General features: G+C 41.3%; 1 protein-coding gene across 16 annotated transcripts in view; it reads right to left on the reverse strand.

The window, feature by feature from the left end:
• The window catches only part of enox2 (ecto-NOX disulfide-thiol exchanger 2), a 262,970-nt gene that overhangs the window by 118,461 nt on the left and 122,222 nt on the right, over positions 1-22,287 (reverse strand). For all 16 annotated transcript variants that reach the window (XM_083547028.1, XM_083547036.1, XM_083547031.1 and 13 more), the window contains one exon: positions 12,495-12,641. In XM_083547028.1, coding sequence (XP_083403154.1) covers positions 12,495-12,641 — 147 coding nt within the window. The remainder of the gene's footprint in view (positions 1-12,494; positions 12,642-22,287) is intronic.

Below are 22,287 nucleotides of genomic sequence, written 5' to 3' on the forward strand. Positions count from 1 at the left end.
CTACTTTACTTTACTGTACCCGACTCTATCTTAACATACTCTATCCTTCTTGATCTATGATACATTCGCTCTTCTTCCCAAACCTACCCTTCTTACATTTTAAACATACCCTACCCATCTACTATATCCTAGCATACCTTACTGTACTCTACTCTACTCTTCTACACCCTTCTCTACTCTACTATTTTCTAGCCAACTCTACTCAACCCTCCTCTTTTCCTATTCTACCCTACTCTACTCAACACTATGGTACACTACATACCCTAGACAACTCTAATCTACTCTTCTATACATCTATAGACGGCTTTCATTTTTGCCATCTGAGGGTGACTTTCTTTACCACTGCCACCTCCAGCTTATTCATTCGGGATCCAAATCTACATTCTGATTTCCGCTAATCGAAATATTTTTTTTTTCTATAAAAACACTATGCACACAATGAATTGAATCTGCTTTAAAACCAAATTTGTGACCTGATATGCATGTAAGTAAACAAAATAGATGGTAGGAGAGTTTATTTCACAAAAACCTACCAAAATGAGGCTTGCATGCAAAATAACAACAAAAAGAAATTAGTATTCCTCCCAGCCCACACAGACGTTAAACTCTGACACTGGCAGCATTCAAATATTTCCTGTATCACAGCAACCGGCCCTTAACAGTCTATGGCAGCCATTTTTGATGTTCTGTCACCCGAAGTGCCACGGCACATCGGCTTGCATTTGAGCTGTTCATAAGCCGTTCTAACAGATCAGACATGCTTCAAATCACACTTGAGAGTAATTAAATAGTAGTTCGACTGTGAAACACAGATGTTAGAGTCTGTAACATGCATGATGATATTTGAGACGATCTGGGATATTGGGGAAACCAGGGCCTGACCAAAAAATTTACAACACAGCCGAATCAAACATATCCAACACATAAACAACCGACTATGCCAGCTGGTGTGTAATATCCACAAGCTGCACGAACATGAAATCCCACAAAGGAATTCTAATGTCCCGATGTCCTCAGAGCCAACAGATGCCTTCAGGTCCCACTCTGCTTTGTGCCCACTATATATATTTTTTGGACTCTTGGTCTCTCTTCAATTGTATTGCATATAATTCCCCTCCTGAACATATCCTATTGTTACACTACAAGCCAGAGACAAAGCATGAGTACATTGACACATTTATGTGAACTGAAAAACATACCCTGCGCTTTTGAAGACTACACATGCAACAATATTTCCGTGGCTTTGTCTGTGTCAGGTGAGATCTCAAAATAGCATTATAGAGAACATGATCTCTACCATGGATAGGATTGTTGTTTTTTTTCTCCCTAGGCTTGCAATGCATCTGAGTAATGACATGGCAAAGGAAAGCAGAGTTTCAATTTGGTCTGGTGAACATCCCATAGGTTGAGGCCAAAAAAGGAGAAAGACAAGTGGAAAAGAAAGATGAATGTACCCGGTTTCCCGTCTGGGCGTTGTTGTTTAAAGAAAAAAACTAGTATTTAAAAAAAAAAAAAAAAGAAACGATGTCATAGATTCAGTTTGTTGCAGTATAATTTTATTACACATGCCTATCTAGAGTATGATAAAGTTTGTACTGCGAATAGACATTTTGCATAGGTGTAGCATTAATTAGTAGTTCAACCTCATCTTTATCCCAAAGCATATGTATTAATCCTTGTTTGTGTCATGTTTCATTCACCACATGACTGCGTTTACACATTTCTTATTCTCCACTGAGCAATATTCTTAATCTCTCTATTAATCTAGTCTTTGGGAAAACTGGATAGCCCTACACATGGACGCTGAACAGAGCCTGGGATTCGGTGATTAGGCTGCTGTAAAAATTCATCAAGACGTTCCTCGCTTCATGAACTGGCAGACAGACAACGGTAAAGAAGGAGAGGCTGAAAAAAGAGAGAAAGAAAGAACGGGAAAAAGACCTGCCAGTTTGGCATTTTAATCCTCCTGTACATCTCCCCTAATCATGGAGCCCAAATCTAGCTCCAATTATTTGTTGCGCTTGTAGCACGTCCAGGTCGATTAAAAATGCAAGGCGTAGTCTAGGCACATCCAAATCACAAACAGCTGAGTGAGGGACGTTCTATCCACAGCTGCTCTGCTGCCATGGAGCGATCAGAGGACTGCTCTATAGGGGAGCCAAGAAGCTCGCTCGCCAGCCGAAGCTAACTGTTTTTCTGCACCAACAAGAACTACGGAGGATAGAATGCAATTCTTGGAGCACAGAAATAAATCTCAGAGAGGGTTATTTTTTTTTTTCCTTTTTTTTTTTTTTTTTTTTTTATTATAATTCTCCAAAAAGTCATTACTCTCGACTAAAACGATTCCCTAAACTGTATTGTGTTTCCTGCAAGCTGTACGCCGTTAGAAATAAGTTCAGACGCAGAAACACTGTTGTTCCCCAGGATACACACAATGCGAACGCTCATAGATCGAACAGTGCGTCCTCCACTTCCCAGTTTATACCTTGATAGTTAAAATGAAGATGAACAATGCTGTATCGTCGAGGCTCCAACCCCCTACTGACAAGCTAGGAAAGAGCTGACTAATGACATCGTCCTGGTTTAATATTTTTTTGTATAAATGCAATAATACAAAAAAAATTCATCTGATGAAACGGGATAAAGATATACAAAGTTAATAAAAGATGACATTAAACCGGTCCCTATTGCTGCGAGCAGTTTATCAAGTACACCTGCAATATTCAATTACTGACTCACAGTTTGCTATAAAAAAAAAGCATTTCTTTCTTTCTCTAATTGGATTCCACTATGCCTTAATCATTTCATCGTAGAAAAAAAAGGTAATTCTTCTTGGAAAAATATACAGGCATGGTTTTGTTCTGTCAGGTAATAAAAAAAAAAAAGAATATACATGTACACCCCAGTACAAGTATTCTTCTTCAGTATCATACACACAAACTCTCTCGTGCATAATGGTGTGAATGGCCGCGTCTACCAGCATGTGGTGCTGGAGGAGTCCAGGGACCCTTCGGAAAACCCATGTGACCATGAAAGAATGTGAAACACCACACAAAACATCAAACTGAGTCACAGACCCTGGAGCTACAGTTTAAGGCTGGGTGGCTGCCTGATGTACCACTGTGCCAGGCCTAGTAGATTAGCATTTGTGTGTTTAGTGTGATCCATTTGTTTCTGCTTTAATAAGTATCAGTAAAAAACAAACACGTGATAAACTAAAAAAAAATCCTTTCATCTGCCCAAATAAAACGCTTGCAAATACATTTTTTTCTAGAACTGTTGCTACACTTAGTGCTCACTTGATCAGACAGACCTGTGCTGTGGTTCATTTTGTAAGTAGCTACCGCTCTACACATCGTACAACAATGAAGCCAGACCGTGTGAGTGCTTTAGCTCAGACAAAAAACTAAACCGTGCTTTTATTCCAACGACCATTAGAAAAGCTGTAGCACTAATGACTCTGGAACGAGCGAGAACTGGCAGGCCGGCAAAGGAAACAACTACACAGTTATTACACAGAAGAAAGAGCAGATTCACACTCGGGAATGTTGTTCTCGCTGCCTCCGTTTAGGCGCAACAGGGAGAACAAACGTTTACACACACATATGCTCCCCCCTAGACATGGACACACACACACACAAAGTTAGAAGGTGAGACTGGCTGTTGTTGACTGACGCCTGGGGCTTCCTGAGACACAAAGACTTTTCACAGCTTATGTAGATTTATCTATTCAGTCTCTTCCTACTGCGTGCTAGACAAAGCTCGAGAAGTGCCACCCACACCTCCCAGTTCGGCAGGAGACATATGGTGGCCTCTTCCATCACTGCTATGTCAATCTGGAGACGTGAGCAGCAGCGTACAAGGTAAATAATGCTAATGCTAATCAGCTTTTTTGCTTCGTCACTGTTCGTCCCCACAAAAAGGATGAAGCAAGAGTCAGGAGGAAACGTGGGACTAAATGCAGCTGTCCCTGGAAGGGCAAACATTTCGGACACGTCTCAGCAATCAGTCTGTGTCAATCCTCATCGGAGGTGTCATAAGGTCTTGTGCAGCTACGTGCACAATGCTAGCACAGGGCACAGTGGAATGGCACCAGGTGACGTGTGGATGAATATTTTGGGTTGTTTAAGACTTTATGGTGTATATTAAAATAGCTTGGTCATAATAATAAAATGGCAGCACTGACTTTGCATCACTGTATTTACTTACCCCGGTGTCTGTCACTGTAACGTTCAAAGTTGTAAACTTTTTTGAACCATGAATATGGAAAAATTATTAATTATATAAATATTAATTATTTTATATTTTATTAGTATATTATTTCATTTATATCATATCAGATTATTTCTTTCATGAACAACTGTTATTCCATCACATCTGTCCATGATAAGAGAAATGCTAAAAATGGCCTGATTAATTCTAGACTCTAGAGGACCTGTATGTCATACCAAACATGTGTTTGGTTATAATGTTGGCTATAGAGAGCTACATTACGATGAGAGCAATGCCATTGAGCGTTTGCCAATCTTCTCTTATTATCTTTTATTTTCTCTTATTTTATATTTAACATTCATTTTGTCCAATGCGCAAATTTCTGAGCGGCCAATCGGTTCTACATTTCAATGCAAGTTGTATTCTGCATATAAATATGTTTGTAACAAATACAAATCTTGAATCTTGATTAACAAAGTACCAATAATGAACTCATTTGTTCTAGAGCAGTGGACTTGATCCAAAATGTGAGAAACTAATCATATTGTATAATATTAAGACGATTAGAACTATGTTGTTGTTGTTGTACATACTTCATTGTCTGTATTTTTTCATGTACAGTAATCCCCCGCTTTACTGCTGTTCGAATCTCACGCCCCCAGTTTATCGCGGAATCGCAACATAACTAAGTTTTTGCTGATTTTCCCGGTCTCTTGCGGACAGTACCATAGACCAAAATATTGTTTTTATGGAGTTTTATGTTAAAATAATGAAATGTATTAATAAAAATATAATGATTAATTTTTAAGTAAGGTAAAATGTTGATACAGTATAGTACTGTACTTGTTGATACAGTATAGTACTGATAAACTGAGTCCGTTTATCACGGTTTTACTGTATTTTCAAATCATTCAAAAAGATTGATGTATTATAAACTTATATTTTGCGATTAAAATCACAATTTACGAAATTGTTCAGTTGTCTTTTTTTCAAATAGATGGCAACAATGACTTGATTTCCTCTGGAAGAACTATATGCCATTCCGTTTGTCCATAATGAAACAAATTACAATATTGAATTCACTTGTTCGAAAATAATTGTGTGTTATTCATTTACATCAAAGGCATTATGGCAGAAGTCTTTATTCAGAGCAAATAACAACCAAACACAGGGTTAAGGGCCTTGCTCAAGGGCCCAGCAGTGGCAGTCAAGCGGTGCTGGGATTTGAAAAAGTGACCTTCCAATTCAAAGTCCAATGGTCTAACCAGTGAGCTACCACCCATTACAGCATAGTAAATTGTTTTTTTTTGCATATTCCATGTTAGGAAGCTCAGAGCACAATGTTGAACATGATACAACACCCCTAGAGCAGAGATGGTAAGGGGCCTTGCCCAAGGGCCCAAGAGGGGGCAGCTTGCCGATACTGGGGCTTGAACCCCAAACCTTCCGATCAGTAAACCAGAGCCTTAACCACGAGATAAATAACAATCATGGCCTGATATTCCAGAGGAGTTCTCTGTCACCTCTAACATAACATATGTCCACAATGACAGTAACAATGATTCTGCAGGTTTCACGGAATCAAATGTAAGACTTTCTAGGACCTTTTAAAGACCATTTGAATTTAAGACCTATATCATGACATCAAAAATCCCCCCCCCCACCCCAACACACACACACACACACACACACACACACACACACACGCAAATAAGTTACGTTGTTTTTTTCCGTTTCTCGTTTGTTCTACAATCCAAGTGAGATTTGCACCACTTACAGAAAGCTGATCGGCTGTTACATGTTGGTCTCATTTGTGGTCGTAATACAGCTAATTATATTTGGACTAGCGAAAGAATTACAACAATTACGGTAACAAACAGAAAAACCATTCTAAAGTGCCGCGGGAGCATCTCAATGTGCATTTGCAGTAGCGCTACATGGACATTGGAAAATTAAGACCCTTAAGACATTTTAATGCCTAACATTTAGATTTCATTTTCATCATCTTCTCCCGCTTATCCGTAATTCGGGTCGTGGGGGCAGCAGTCTAAGCAGATTCCCCAGACACTTCTCCGTGTCCAGGGATCGGGCTGTCAAGGCCCCCGCCTTCGACTGCTGCCCAATCCTCTCAGCACCGGTCCCTTACGGTCCCTCCTGCAGGTGGTGAGCCCACGGGAAGGCGGCCCCACGTCGCTCCGTCACGGTGCTTGATTTCTTTTTCTCGTAAGGGTCCCCTGGAGCATAGAGGGTTAAGGGCCTTGCTCAAGGGCCCAAGAGTGGCAGCTTGGCGATACCGGGGCTTGAACCCCTGACCTTCCGATCGGTAACCCAGCGCCTTAACTGCTGGAGCCACCACTCCCCCTCCTAACATTTAGATTTTCAACGTAAATCCATAAGGACAATAAATTGAAGAGAGGTTCTTAACATTTGTCTATATCAAATACCAGTATTAACTTGACCCATTGTGGAGGAACAATATGAAAAACATTTCGAATGATTGGCAGTAAAAAAAAAAGAAAAAGAAAAAGAAAACTTTCAGCTGTCAGCCAGCAGCTTGTGGCACTGTTGGACCTTGAGCTTGGTTCCTTGAAACTGCAGCTTGGATGTTCTTCTATAGGTGCAGTTGAAAAAAAATGCTCTTGAAGTTGATCCGGGTCTTGGCTCATGGGTTCAATTCTGATGTACAAAATCTACCTCTGTAAATGAGCTGAGAAACAGCAGGCTGTAGAGGTTATTACACCATGACTCTCTAAGCACTGGGGATTATACACACAATGCATTTATTGCTTATCCTTGCCTTTATTTGACTATTATAATAAGAGTTAAAAGAAACAGATGTACGTATTAGAGACAAATACAAAACAAGTCCACGTGATTCAAGAAGACTGTACACTGCATTACACGTTCACTAGGTATACCTGCTGTATAGGCTATTTAGTAGGTGTACAATTGCTGACTGTAAACAATCTGTTGCTATACACAAATGTGCCAGTGCACCAATCAGTTTTGTGTTGAGAACGGTCCAAGACTGAAATCCTTTTTTTTTTTTTTATCAAGGATGGCCATATGTTGGCTTATTCAAGAGGCATTTTGTGCATAAAGAAATTGCATTTCCACAATAAAAAAAGCAACTGAATAAACAAATACAGTGACAGACAGAAATACAGATTCTGGACACACAAATTTCTTGTTTCTTCATCCTTAGTAGCTGCCTGGTCACGTTTGTAGCGGTTTCATTTGAGCTACTAGTTTGCGTTTTATTCTGGGAAACGGAACGCACTAAATTTATCATCCAGAATCAGTTCCATGCAACATCTCTAGTTGAAATCGATTATAACATGATTGCAGTTCTGATGTTCTCCAGTGTTTTTGTGGGGGCAAAACGGTAACTCATGCCACCTTTGACTTTAAATCCAGATCCAGATATGAGTATTTGGAGCATACAACTGAACCAAATAGACCTTGCCAACAAGCGTGCATAATAGAGTAAACAAACAGACACACACAATGCACACAACGCACACACAAGCGTACAAGCCCACGCATGCCCTGGGATCCTCTTCAACAAAAGAGATTTTACTAGCAAAGAATAGATAGTACGATCCATCCTTGTCTAGCCGACTACTGTGTGTTTCTTGGTGTGTGTGTGTGTGTGTGTGTGTATGTCAAGTCGATGCTAAGCGGCTACAACAGCCTAACACGCAGTCAGACACACAAAGACGGATGGAGTCAGATAGTCCTGACATTCCTCCCACACTCCCTTTTTTACTACAGTGCTCTGTTTCTCTTTCTTCTCGTCTCAGTGAGAACAAAACCATGCTGCTTCCTCTTCCCTGCTCTTCCACACTCATCCCCTTCAGAGCCAATCGATAGTGTCTGTAGCCACAACTCCCGGGCACCACTTAGCAAAGGTTAATGCACACATGGTGGCAAAGGCCCACGGCAGCACCGCTCGCCTATTCCACATCCAGCGAACGCACTCCACCAAACTGCACTGCCGACCTTCACTTTTTCTCGTCCTGCTAAAAAAGGCTACTTAGGCTCACAGCTGTTTCTTAGTGACGGTCGACAGACGGCAGATCTTTTAACGTGTAAAAAAAATGAAGCTTGGCATCCGGGAGAGTTTCTATGGAAGTATTTTTTTATTTCTAAAGGAGTCATGACATTAGTAGCTCTAAAGTGCACAGTAAAACCCGGCAGCCGTGATTCACCACGGTTAAAATACCAAGCTGCTAAGATGATGAGCATGCATGCTCATAATGGCCGTGTGCGGAAATGATATAAATTATGCAGCGTTGCTCGTAAGTTTCCTCCACAAGAAATTGCTTAGCAACAAGAATAGGCCTAATTCTCTCCAATCAGGCCAGTTTCATGGCAAGACAATCACAAAATTGAGTTTGGAAGTGGGTGGAGTGGATGCTGAGGAGGTTAATAGAACCAGGTTCCAATCACTTCAGAATTCTGTGTCAGGTGTCTGAGAATTGAGGACTGAACTGAAAATGACTGGGCTAAAAAATATTAAATAATAAATAAAAAATAAAATAGAAAAGCTGGTTACCATCACTATATACAATATATGCACGAAGGTTTGTAGACATATCATCTGCTGTTTTATCATGGGTCCTAAAGTGATTAAAAATGCTACCACCTACTTGGTAGGGGCTCGTCAGTTTCAGCATCGTCGTGAGTTCTGACAATTACCGAGGTATTAATGTATTTAGTCGAGATGCACTATAAGGACAAAAAAGTTGGTGGAAACCTAAAAAATCTGTTATGTATTTGTTTTTTGAACTTCCCATTCCACATTTACTTCCTAATGCAGCCACAATGGTGTTAGTAAAGTCTGAGGACGTCTGGGGTGCAGTCTGATTTTTTCCAAAGGTTTTCAGTAGGGTTGAGGCCAGAGCTTTTTAGCAGGCCACTCAAGATCTTTCACTTCAATCTATGTAAAAGTAAATCTTCATGGAGTTGGCTCCAACATTGTCATGCTGGAACAGGTTCGGGTCTCCTGTTTCAAGTGAAGGGAAAATAGAATAGAATACTACAACTCAATGACCGCATGGTCAAATCAAGACCATTCTTAAAACTTTAGCGCCTGAATGAAAACCGCAAAAAAAAAAAAAAAAAAAAAAAAGCCTCAAGCGATTAATCTGAAGTGATCTCAGTTAATTGTTCAAGTGTCGATTTTAATCGTGATGTACTTCATGCCATCCTAAGAACACTCCAAAACAATTCGACCATTTGCAGAGTTCGTGAGGCGACTCATCATGACATCAATCATGAACAAATAAACGATGACCAGCAGTTGCAGAGATGATAGTGTATGGATTCTATCAGCTCTTGGGTGATAGTGGGGGAGTCTCCCAGTACAGTGCTTCTATTTACATGATCCCGTACAAGCTGTGTCTACAACACCTTTCTTGCTGAAAATATTTTATTTAACGTATAATTGTATACGTACAGGTAGTCCTCTACTTACGATGGAGATACGTTATGACGGCCCCATCGTAAGTAAAAAAAATATCGTAAGTTGAAGATGGTACAATGACTGTGACTGTCTTTCCTGCTTCATGCTGATTTATAACTTTCATTTTCTGCTCTAAACTGATGGCTTTCCTCTTCTTTTTGTAAACTACCAGCAGGAGACATACTGGCGCGTTTTACAAAAATTGCTGTTTGAAACAGAAAAAAATACACAAAGACAACTTTAGAGTGGGGCACCTCACATGGCGAGGGATACGCTGCTGCCTGTAGCGTGAATTTTTTTATATTTTTACAGTTTTGTCGTATCCCTATCGCCATTGTAAGATCGAAAAATCCTAAGTCGAACCATCGCAACTCGGGGACCATCTGTATGAGTATTAGAGGTAGCGTTATATAAACATAAAAAAAATTAAGACCTGTTTTCATTTATTTAAGACCTAAAACAAGGAATTTTTTAAGGCCTAAATATTAAATTTTAGACCCTTTTAAGATTTTTTAAGACCCCACAAAAACCCTGATACTTGAGTGAAGTCCAATAGTGTTTCCAAACGTGGGCCAGAGAGGGGTGGTTAAAGCTCTGGGTTACTAATCAGAAGGTCAGGGGTTTACGCTACAGTATTGCCAAGCTGCCACTCTTGGGGCCTTGAGCGCTGTATTATGGCTCACACTCTGTGCCTTGACCAAAGCGCCCTTCCTTACTGTGCTGTACTGTACATGTGAAAAGTATCAAGCACCTTTCATTCTTCTTATTTTAGACCCAATTTTCATCTTTAATAACTGCTTTATTCTGGTCAGAGTTACACTACGAACACTGGACACAAGTTGTGCAACGAATCCCAGAACTCACTGTTTGCACCCCTAATAGACACTATGGGTGGGACACTGTGAAAAAAGCAATGCTGCCTACTGCACCATCGTGCCCCTGAATAATACTGAATCCACTCTGTATTTCTTGCACCTCTTAACGAAGCTGCTTGTTACACTGGTGGGCATTTAACACGGTCATAACGGCTAGCATTATTAAACACGCCTCGTGACTAAGCTGACCCTCGGACTTTCACCTGCTCCAAAAGACACAGCCAGGGACGAAACCTCGCTAATGGCGTGCCATAGATAATGAGACGAATCTATCCATTACACCGCTTTAATGAGATTAAATCTGCATGGCTAGTAATTAGTCACCACCCTCCCCGGCATTAGCTCCTCTGTTCAGAGACGAGTAAGAACATCCCTCGCGTAGCATCGCCAGAGGACGTTAAAGTGACTGGACACATAATAATCTGGATGCTGTGAATTGTTGTCTGTGCAGTTTTTTTTTTTTTTTTTATTGTTCCCTCATCAGGGAGCAAATTGATCAACCACGGTCATGGCGGATAAGAGAAAGACTTAATGACAGGCTGGGCAGCTAATCGGCATTGTTGCTATAGAGGAGCACTTTTTGCTCGTTCTCGTTTCTAAGCAGCTCGGCACGAGGAAGTCATTCTGAACGGTAATGGAGCAAGAGAGGACTTGCAGACAGCAGGGCGCTGCGAGATTCTCTAAACAATTCTTATTATTCAAATGAATGTAATCAGGGTCTTATCATTTTTAGATAGATGCTAATTGCTTTGAGCAGACATTTTGCAGACTTTTCTTTTGTTTTTCGCTGGGTGAGAACGCTGCGCCATGAGAATATTCAAAATAAGCATGAAACTGTTTGCTTCGTAACACAGTGGTGCAGGTAAGGGCGGCGGAGACTGACGGGTCTCAGGTTTGCACATTCACAACGATCATTTCTCTTAGCACACGTGGGCCACGGAGTAAGAAAATGAGAGAATGAGTGGTGTGAAATGGGCAGATTAGATTAGCGCTGAGAGGCTTTGATCATGCTGCCTGCCTTTGATCTGCACATCCGGCTCCTGACTGCGACCGCAGCACAATGGCCCATTTCACTTTCATTTGTGTCGGCTGCGAGGGTGTAGAAAGAACAGAGCATGGATGAGAAGCACGTCGTTTGCATTCATTTAGGCCCTAATCACAGTCACTTCAAGCTCTGAGTGGCTTCCACGCTCCAGAGGCAAACAGGACCACCAAGAGTCAAAAAAAAAAAAAAAAAAAACGCACCGCACTTAAGAGCGATGACTGTGTTTGCCTGCAATCTCGAGTTCCAGCAGAGGAACATCGCGGCGTCTGTATACGCCGGTCCTTGACGAGGTGCCATCGTCTCATGACTGAGAACGGTACAAATCTCACAACACAATAACGACCTGCGAAACAAGAGGCTCATTAACTGTGACAATTCATTCCATGTAATTAACAACAAGAAGAGCAGGGAGTCTGAACGCAAGCATCCCTTATTCTCCATCCTCATTCTCAGCATCCTAATGTAGGTTTAATGTCGCTCATCCACAGGGTAATAGAAAGGTGGCAGGGGAAAGTCAAGTCTCGGCCTGAGATCTGCTTGTCATTTGATAGATTGATTTATTTTCTGAGCAAAATTCACGGCAGTCTCCGAGAGGTCAAATCCGACCAGCCTGGATCGTAAGCATCAAATTCTCCTGCTGTTAAATTTACTGCCGAGCATCAGGAAAACAGCCATTTTAATTTGAAAGCTATTTTAAAGTAATTCCACAGTATTAAAAAAAAATGCTCACAAAAAGAAAGCTTGAGACGTTACATAGCAGGGTACTGTCCCATAAGTTAACGCTGGTAATATCCAAGCAACCTTTTTTTTAAAGAGTGTCAAGTTTTCATGTCATAAAACCAATATAAATATATATAAAAATGCCCAAGTCCAATTTAGTTTAATTAGTGCCTACCTGGAGGAAGATTTGGTCTCTTCCTTTTCTTGCTGCCGTTGTCAGGACTGGTCTCAAGAGGACACTCGGACACCAGAGGCCCATTGGAGTTAGTAAATTGCAGCGGCTCGTTGTTGGTTGCAGGGTCAAAAGGTAACGGGTTTAGTCCTGCAAAAAGAGACACGAAAACAAAGATGCATTCATATCCAAATGAAATCAATATGCAAATATTTTTGCCAAGGAATGACCCAGAGTAGAGGACACTGTTTTTACCGGAACTCCGAATGAGTCCCTTTTGAATCATTTTGGTTCTCATTCAAAGGCAAAAAAAAAAAAAAAAAAGCTGGGATTATCCACACAAAGGTTCCCCTTGGTTATTAACCCCTCTGACTCGATATTCAATCCCATTATATAAACTGACTTCAGGCCCCTGCGCACGACAGACGAGCAATCGATATCCACAAACTACCCTCCTGTTCCTCGTGTGGAAATAAAAAAAGAAATGCAGAGATAAGACAACAAAAGCCAAATGATCTGATGAATTACAGATTCAATAACACCAAGGATGCTGCCTCAGAACCGAGGCACAATAAGCCGATAATTAAAGCGATTGTTCTGTTTAACATACAGGTGTTCCGTTATCTCCTACAGTAAATGTGAGGTGCTATTCAGAAAGCAAATGGGAAACCCAGCACTGTTCTCATGCAATATTCATCACCAATCCTTGTGGTTTTTTTTCCCTTTTGCCTTTGTTTTTCTTAAGAAAACAGGAAGGGTGGAGTTCGGAAATGTCACCTTGTGTCCTGTAGCTTCCTCTCGACTCGAATAGAGAGGAAGGCTGACACAAAGTTCACAAAGTGCAGCTTTAAAGGTGTGCCATACTGTCCTGTACCTGACCTCCGAGACCTGTTCTGACAATACAGTGGTACATAAAGAGAAAGAGAGAAAAAGAAACCAAAGGAGTCACCATGGAACTGGGGTCAGAACAGATAAGAACTGAGGTGATGGTGAATATGAATCTGCTACAGGAAGGAAAAAATAAAAACAGAATTTGGAACAGTAGAATGACAGAACAGACACTGATGACCAGTTAAACTGGGCTTTATGTGCTATCGCTATCGCTTTCTCTCTATCGTTCTCTAGAGAGCTTGGTAAAGTAGTGAAAAGTCCTTGGCAAGTAATGGGCTGCTAATGAGAGACGAAGGCTGCTGCTCTGTGATGAGCCAGAAAGCAAAATCTCTGATTAAGATCTCAGCACACGCTCATGACACTCGCATTTTCTTGTCCATTAAACCAAGCCTTCGCACGGAAAATGAGATTCGATACACCTGCTTGATTCATGGTCAGGATTCTGGACCTTAATGCACATTAGGAATATAGCCTGAGATATTAGTTTACCATGCCGAACTCTAATACAGGGACACTTTGTAAGTCTAAAATTACTGACTGTTGCTCATCTGTCAGGACCTCTGCCCTGTTAAGGATCACAGCTGATCAGGCATAACATTATGACATTATAACACTATGGGCGGTGAAGGGAAGAACACTGATTATCTCTTTATCATAGCACCTGTTACTGAGTGGAATATATTAGGCAGCGAGTGAATAGTTTGTCCTCAAAGTTGACGTGTTAGAAGCAGGAAAAATGGGTAAGGGTATGGATTTGAGTGAGTTTGACGAGGATCACATTGTGACGGCTAGACGACTGGGTCAGAGCATCTTCAAAACTGCAGCCCTTGTGTGGTGTTTCTGGTCTGCAGTGCTCAGTATCTAGCAACAGTAGCCCAAGGAAGGAACAGTGGTGAACCGGCGACAGGGTCTTGTGCGTCCGAAGCTCATTGATGCACGTGTGGAGCAAAGGCTGATATCACCTCATTTGGGTGATATCAAAAGTGTGATTATAAATCTTAAAAACAATACAAAACACTGGAGAGTGAGAACTAACATGAGTACTGGAGTGTAAGATTGTAAGTAATGTCCTTTTTACAGTCTTATACAGTCAGGTGACATTGTGGAACCAGGAGCAACTGAGCAACTCATAAAATAGCTCATCATCTGAGCTTCTCCAAGCCAGAGCCTTCGAAAAAGTTCAAAGAATTACAATGTCCACACACAACACCAAGTGGGATGCAAATGGCGCTGGTACGTCTCTAGATGGTTCAGGATGTTTGAGGGGTCGGCATCTACTCTTTGAAGGTCTATAATCTTAATGATTAGCTGGTGCAACCTCGGGATGGGTAGAGGAAGAGAAGCAGTGGCAAGGAATTAGCGTAGCTGCTGTTCATAATATTAACAGGAGTTAAGAAATCTGGTTCTTCATTTCCGTTGTTTAAGGACAAATCGATTGCCACCTATGACCAGATATGGTGGATCACTTCCATCAATTGACAGAATGAGACCTTGTCCATATTAAGAGATATTAGAGAATGAGGGACAGAGTGACACAACCAGTAGATCTACTGCTTTACAGCTTTGGATCCTGAATTCGTGTTACTGTCCATGCAGAATTGTCCAGTTTCCTCTCACTTCCCCAAAACTTCCCCAGTAGGTGGATTGTTTTCTCTAAAATCCTGTGTGGGGCTCTATGATGGACTATTGTTCCAACCAGGCTGTTTAATTACCTTCACCACTTATTAATGCTTGGAAGTGGAAGAATCCATTCTGGCAAAACAATACCTATACCTATAGTATCAGCTTTTACTGATGAACAGTGAACAATTACTTTCTTAGTAGGCTACTGATTAGATACAAGCCGTTGTAACGCGTTGAGTCTGGGTCAAGGGAGACTCCAGTTGCAACAGAAATCATACAAGCACAGACAGGTTTCCAAAACTCGTGCTTTTTTATTTTTCTTGGCAACAGCGTTATGGGTTAGTCAAAGAAACTTAGAAATAAGAAAAAAAAATTAATAAGGACATATTCCTCGGTCTTGCACACACGCAGTAATACCAGAAAATGCGGCGGCAGGCTATTCCCAGAATACCGCTCTGCTCTTAAAGGAGCCACACCATATTTCACCCGTTACACCGTGTTACAGACACTGTCTTTCGTTAAAGCCTGTGTAAAGTTCATTTTTTTCAGTGTAGACAGGTGCGGCTTATTTATGTTCAAAATAAAAATGTTTGTAAAATTCAGTGGGTGCGGCTTATATTTGGGTGCGCTTTATAGTCCGGAAATTACGGTATATCTATAAAAATTTTAATCCAAATATATGGAGAATTCCAAACAGTATATTTCCAAACAATTACATTTTTTTTGGCTGAGATGCTACACTTTTCCCTCAGATTGAGATGCTTCAATAGAGCTACTTATGAGATTTAAATGACTATTACTCCTTGAACTGCTGTTAGGAGCTGAGGACTGATACGGAAGCGTGTGAGATCACGCACACAGAACACATACACCAGTCTTATCATTAGACAGAGAGAGCATTGGGGGGAATGCACAAAAGAGGGTGAGGGAATAAGCAGAGAGATAAGAGAAAGAGCAGGGAACAACGAATATGCAAAGACAGAGAGTGAGAGAGAGAGAGAGAGAGAGAGAGAGAGAGAGAGAGAGAGTATAGGAGAGTGGGTGGGAACGACAGTTGATAAAGGGCAGTTCCTGTGAGTGAAAGCTTTTACTATTCTTTCAAGGGAACTGCAGGCTGCCGGCTGTCTCTGACACCAGATGAGACTCATGCATTTATTCATGTCTGAAAGCCCTGATTTGGTAAACGTTTCTCAGTTGCTCTTTCTCCCTTATTTTTTTTTGTTATCTAAGTCGAGCGATTCAATAAAATGTTTACAGGCGAGTTTTAACCGTCTCAAAGCAATCGCCGGTGGCACGCCGCACTTCAGCATTATCGATGCCCGTGATGAATCTCTCATCACGAATACATAAAGCAGCTCGTCTTTTCAGCTACAGTACACCGTTAGCGTTTCCTCCTAATGTTTCTATCACAGTGTAATAGCATGCTTTAAAGGAACGCAGTGTTCTCTTTCCACTGCGCTGCCGGGCGTGATCTAAAAGGACAGGCCATGACTACTGTGTGGTTAGAAAGAAAACAAGGCAAAACCGCCTGAGAGGAAAACACACCCGCTACTACCCATGGCTCTTCCTCAACCCAACAGGGAAATCTAATGCAGCACAGAGGAAACTAAGGGAAAACTTTTCTACCATCCCCTTTTTTGTCTTTCTTCCTGTTAGCTAGTCCCAAAGCCTAGCAAGCACACTTGGGAATTGCCTTGTGTGCATGTAGTGCTTTGTTTAATACAATTTATTTTCCCCACGAGTGCTTGTCACATGATTGAAAAACAAGTCCGTTTATGTCTAGTGAACATGATAGATCTTCGCTCCTTGATTTACTGTAGTTCTGCTCTCTGTGTCTTTCTGCCCGGCACTTTCTCTCCATCTGGCAGCTTCTGCAGGTCTTCCCAAATCACCTCTCAGGTATGAACGATGCTTCAATTAATCTTGTAAACATGTTGGCCGGTCTGCCGTAGAAGTGTCTAATTTACACCGGGCTTTTTAATTAAGCTGGCTTATGAGACGAGTTGACTCTGCGATTTTCTCGGGGGAGACGGGGAAGTGGTGGAAACATCGAGCGAGCGCAGGTCAAAATCAGTTCCGTGCTCCCATACGGAGTAAAACGATGCCTTTTATACAGTCAAACACGAATCGCAGCTCGCGCGACCGCTTTATCCGTATTTATTTGCCTTTGTTTCGCAGTTATTCATAAAGCAATGCCGAGCAGGCGCTGAAGTCTTATTTTCGGTAATGAACCCCTTGCTTAAAGCCAAGTTCACTCCCAAGGTCAAATTTCTAGTGGATCAGCATGCTGCACTAATGCTCAACTCAACTCCCTCCTTTAATCTGCTTTGTTTTCTCCAGACTAAGTTGCATGTCTGGCAAATGAAGAATTGCGAAGGAAAAGCTTGGAGTTGCAGGTCATGACGTGTTCTTTTTGTTACACCCTTTTCCAAAAGCTTGCACGTATTAAATCCCTTCACATGACTTATTCCATTTTATGCTGTCATTGTTTAAAAAAAAACAAAAAACAATTTAAATAAAAAATAAAAATAAGTCTTAATGTATTGTTGAATGTAAATCATTAAAACAGCAATATATTAAAAATCAAGAAAATTACATACCATAGCAGAGGACAGTTTATATAATTAATAAGGGGAAATAACAGCTCTTATTTGATACAAAGGTAACATTAACTGAAAAAGTATTTTGTTATTGTTGTTTTTTTTTATAACACACAAGTGTATTAGACGTGTCTGACCAATCGCTAATATTAGCATGGCCTTGCTGAATCCTGATTCAAACCCAAACAGAACAGAACTTGTTCACAATAGATGTAAGTAGATTTTACACTTCAAGCTCTGCGCTACACTGAAACTCTATCTCCCACTGAGTATAATCCAGGGTCACCTTGGACTCCAGCTTCTCTCCCTGGACTCCCATGTCTAAAGAGTCCATCCTTCTTCCACCTTATCTGTGATAATACAGAAATGAGGTCAGCATTCTCTCAGCACAGAAATACTCAAGGCAGTCATCTTGAGATGCCGCTTTTATTTTGCGACTGAATAAGCTCACAGTCTTCTATTTCAACTCCAGAGGGTTTCTGAAAGCAGCTTTTGAAATCCGTGTCTATCAACGCAGGTTTTGTCTACTGAAAGTATATATAGAGAAAAAAATAAAGATCGAAATGTAGAAACTGAATATTTGTTTTCCTCGGTGGAAATCACTGGGGTTTCTATTTAAACCAGGAACCAACAGAAACCAAATGCTAGACACACGGGCCATTGCTAATTACTTGTACATAGAAAATGCAATGCCACTTATACAGGAAAAAGACACATGTTGGGTTTATATTCGCCATTATATGCACCATATTCTTTTGATTTTGCAAATTGCACGAAATGTTATTCATTGTATGGATATTACGGAGGGTAAAAGGGTTCATGTGATGCATGTGTCGCTTTTAACCATATAACCACTGGAATACAAATATTTATTTATATATAATTATCAGTAGATGCGCTTTTTTTATTATTATTTCGAAAGTGACCAATAGGTCCCCTGGTGGTCTAGTGGTTAAGATGCAGCGCTCTCACCGCTGCGACCCGGGTTCGATCCCCGGTCAGGGAACCAACCCCAGCCACTCTTAGTGCCGGTCCCAAGCCCGGATAAATGGGGAGGGTTGCGTTAGGAAGGGCATCCAGCGTAAAACGTGCCAAATCAAACGTGCGGAGGATCCGCTGTGGCGACCCCTAACGGGAGAAGCCGAAAGAAAGAAAGAAATTTCGAAAGTGACCAATAATTTTGAACATTTTCTATGTAGATCGATTTCTTCTCGTTAAACTGTTTCTCAAGAGCGTTCTCTCAGCACCACTGCTGCTACGTGAATATGTCCTTGAAGTCACAAAGAATATAGATTAACATGGCAGAGGTAGAGCTGCATCTTCCTAGAGACAGAACAGGAAAAGAAAGTCTGGATTTTATTCCTTTCTTCTGCACTACAAAGGCATTTTGCTGTCTGTCTGAACCGAGGAAATAAAAGCGAACTATCCATATCGTTTCATTGCATCGGATTGCACCGGATCGCATTGTGTTTCAGTTCTTTAATGAAGCCTGCAGTGTGTCACTAGAAGTCACTGAGTTCATAACCATTCTATTTTGACATAATCCTATTTTTTAATAGTTTTTCTCAGTATTGTCATTATGACCATTCCAATTGTTTATCAAGATAGCAGAAATATAACCAGCACCCGAAATTCAAATTATTCTTACTCTTCCTTTTCCTATTTTTCTTTCCTGCTCATCTTCTTCTTCTCCTTGTGACGATTTGTCTTTCGGGCTGTCACGCTGTCCGTGAATCCTGAGCGGTTTAATTCTTTTTTCCATCTCCCTGGTTGCCGGATTCCACAAACCCGCTGCGTGCCTTTAGGTTAAATATACATGAATGCCTTCCTTTTCTTTGCTTATGGTGAATGAGAAACTCTAAATCTCAAAGTGTCTTGTTTCCCCCCCTCTGTGGTGCTGAGCATGCTTGCATGAATACTCATTTCTATGGCTTTCTATATTCTATATTTATTCATTCATTCATTTACTTATTTGCACAGATACTATGCCCATCTCATGTTCGCCCGAGGCTGAGGTCTGTGCGCTTGATCATCCAGGCTTTTCGTACTCCTACTAACACGGTCCGTCTCCTCCATTAGAGCGTGCACAGGCCGAGTTATTTAGGCAGCACTCAGCGGCTGGTCAAAACCACTTCTCCCCTTATGAGAAAAAGATGAAGGGAAAATACCACTCATGAATCAGAGAGAGAGAGAGAGAGAGAGAGAGAGAAAGAGAGAGAGAGAGAGAGAGAGAGAGAGAGAGAGAGAGAGAGAGAGAGAGGCAGCAGGGGGAGAAAAGATAACATCACTATGGCTACAGGAGAGTGGATTTAAAGCAAAGGGAATGGGAGGTGCAGGAGATGTGAGTGAATGACAATGACTGAAAGCAAAGGATATGCAGCGAGAATAGAGGAAATGGGAAATAAAATGTAGTGTGGTCTGGGTAATGACACAGAGCAGGAGCTTTATCGCCCATGAAAGCTCTTTATATTATGGGTGTAGCGCAGTGCTGCTGTCCGTCCCTGGATCTGTTTGGTATTCCAAATTTGGATTTAAACCCAAAACAGGCATGGACTAGTTACTTTTGTTGTCTTTTTAAACTCTACCATTTGATCCTGTACTGACTATAACTAACCACCTGCTCGAGTGAAGAAAGACGTTGCTGCTACACGACATGCACAAAAGTTTGAGACATTTGAGATTTGTATGTGATTTTTGAACTCCACAGTCAGTTCCCATTTGCTTTTATAATAACCTCCACACTTCTGGGAAGATGTTCTAAATGTTGGAGTGTGTTTGAGTAGATTTCTGCTCGCTCACCCACAAAAACCAGGAGGCCTGAAGTGCAGTCAGTGTTTACATTCATCCCACTCAAGATCTTCGACTCCAACCCATGCAATCCATATCTTAATGGAGCTCATGTTGTTCACAGGGGCATTTTCATGTCCCAGTACGAGGAAATAATCGAAATCTACGTCATCCAACGGCTAAAAAAAATCAGGCGTCCCAATACTTTATTTAATATGGTGGTCCGGTCCAGGTGATAAAATCTAATCCGGTCGTGACCACCACCCCCCCGCCTTAGCTGAAGCCCAATTGCCACTAGATTCACTGCTGTCACTTTTTTCCTTTCTCCATACGTCTCGGCCGCTCCTCTCAATCAAGGGATCTTTGACCTTCCGACGACAGCCCTGTAGCTTCCCGGTGACTCACAGACAGCCGTGCAATATTTACAGTAACGGAAGATTGATAGTTGCAGCGAGAACACCTGGCTGTTGTGCCGGCAAGGCTCTCGGCCACCTGCTCCGCACTGATTTAGCAAAGCGGCAGCACGCATGAAGCATGAGGGCTTTATTACAGGGAACCGTCGCTAGACCTTCTGCTGTGCTATCGGCAAACGTACTCATCACGGCTTTTTCATTTCCCCATTGTGCTGCGTTGCATTATGCATAAAAAAAAAAAAGTGTAACACACTACTGCCCGGGCCAGATCGATGCAGATCAATGCAGAAACAGATAATAAAAACACAGATGATCCGATTACATAACAACGCTATTGGGCATTGTTTACAGAGCAGTGCTGGGGAATGGAGGGAGTTTATTAAAGACGAGAGCTGCTCTGAAAGGATAGAGGGAGCCTCGGGGAAGGCCTGGGGGTGCTGAGATCGGTACAGAGGAGATCACGCATGTCAGGTTATGCTGGCTCAAACCCTGGGGAGATTCATGCTTGGGTTATTATAGTGTATGATCGAACACATTCACACGGAGAATTTTTTTTTTTTTGTCCAGTCGATGTCGACCTGTTTTTTTTTTTTATTGCGTAAAGCCCTCCCTCTGATCTCTGCCTCCACTTTCTAACATGTTTATGACCAGTACTGGGAAGATCTGATCATTTTAGTGACTTGGTTCTTTGAATCTCGGTTATCGGAATGAACAAATCTTTTTTTGAGTCATTTAGTTTTTTTCTGAGCTTTTGATCCATGAATCGGCCTTCAGAGCGTATATGGGAGTCAAGTGATAAAAAAACAAACGACTCAATTCTGTTCTTAATTCTGCTAAACTACTAAATTCCGTTTCCGCTACATAACCTACGGTGACTTTGCGACGCTTTGCTCGTGCGTGTCCAGTAGAAAATTAACGGATCACTCTGAGACTCTTCTGAGTCACATCAAAGACTCGTTCAAAATGGACGAATCGTTCGTTACGTCTTTATCAAACAAATACACAGAACACGGCGTTTCTTATCATAAATAATGGAAACTATGTCATTTTTAGCTAAGTAATGCTGCACACTAGCATGCTAGTTACAATTTTCTTCAGAAAATGCTTTCCCTCAGCAAACCACTTTACCTCACAGCTTCTCTCAGGCACTTTCATCTTATAATTGCAGCATAAGGAACTTTAGCTCACATCCTCATGTTCGGCACTTAAATTTCCATACAAAAAACAAAACTTTATTTCCTTTTGTTAAATCGGATGTCTTCTGTTTAACAACGCCATCGATTAACACAGTGAAAGTCCAATCCTCTCCTCTACACTATCGCTATGAAATAATCCACTATATCTTCCACACTGATGTATAGATCTGAACCGGACGAATCCTAATCCTCAAAGGCACACACACACAAACACACACACACGCCCTGCATGCCTGCTGTTCGGAAATGAAATCCGGCTTTGACATTGACACTACAAAAGCCGAAA

This window comes from Silurus aristotelis (assembly GCF_946808225.1).
Source record: "Silurus aristotelis genome assembly, chromosome: 7".
NCBI classification, from domain to species: domain Eukaryota; kingdom Metazoa; phylum Chordata; class Actinopteri; order Siluriformes; family Siluridae; genus Silurus; species Silurus aristotelis.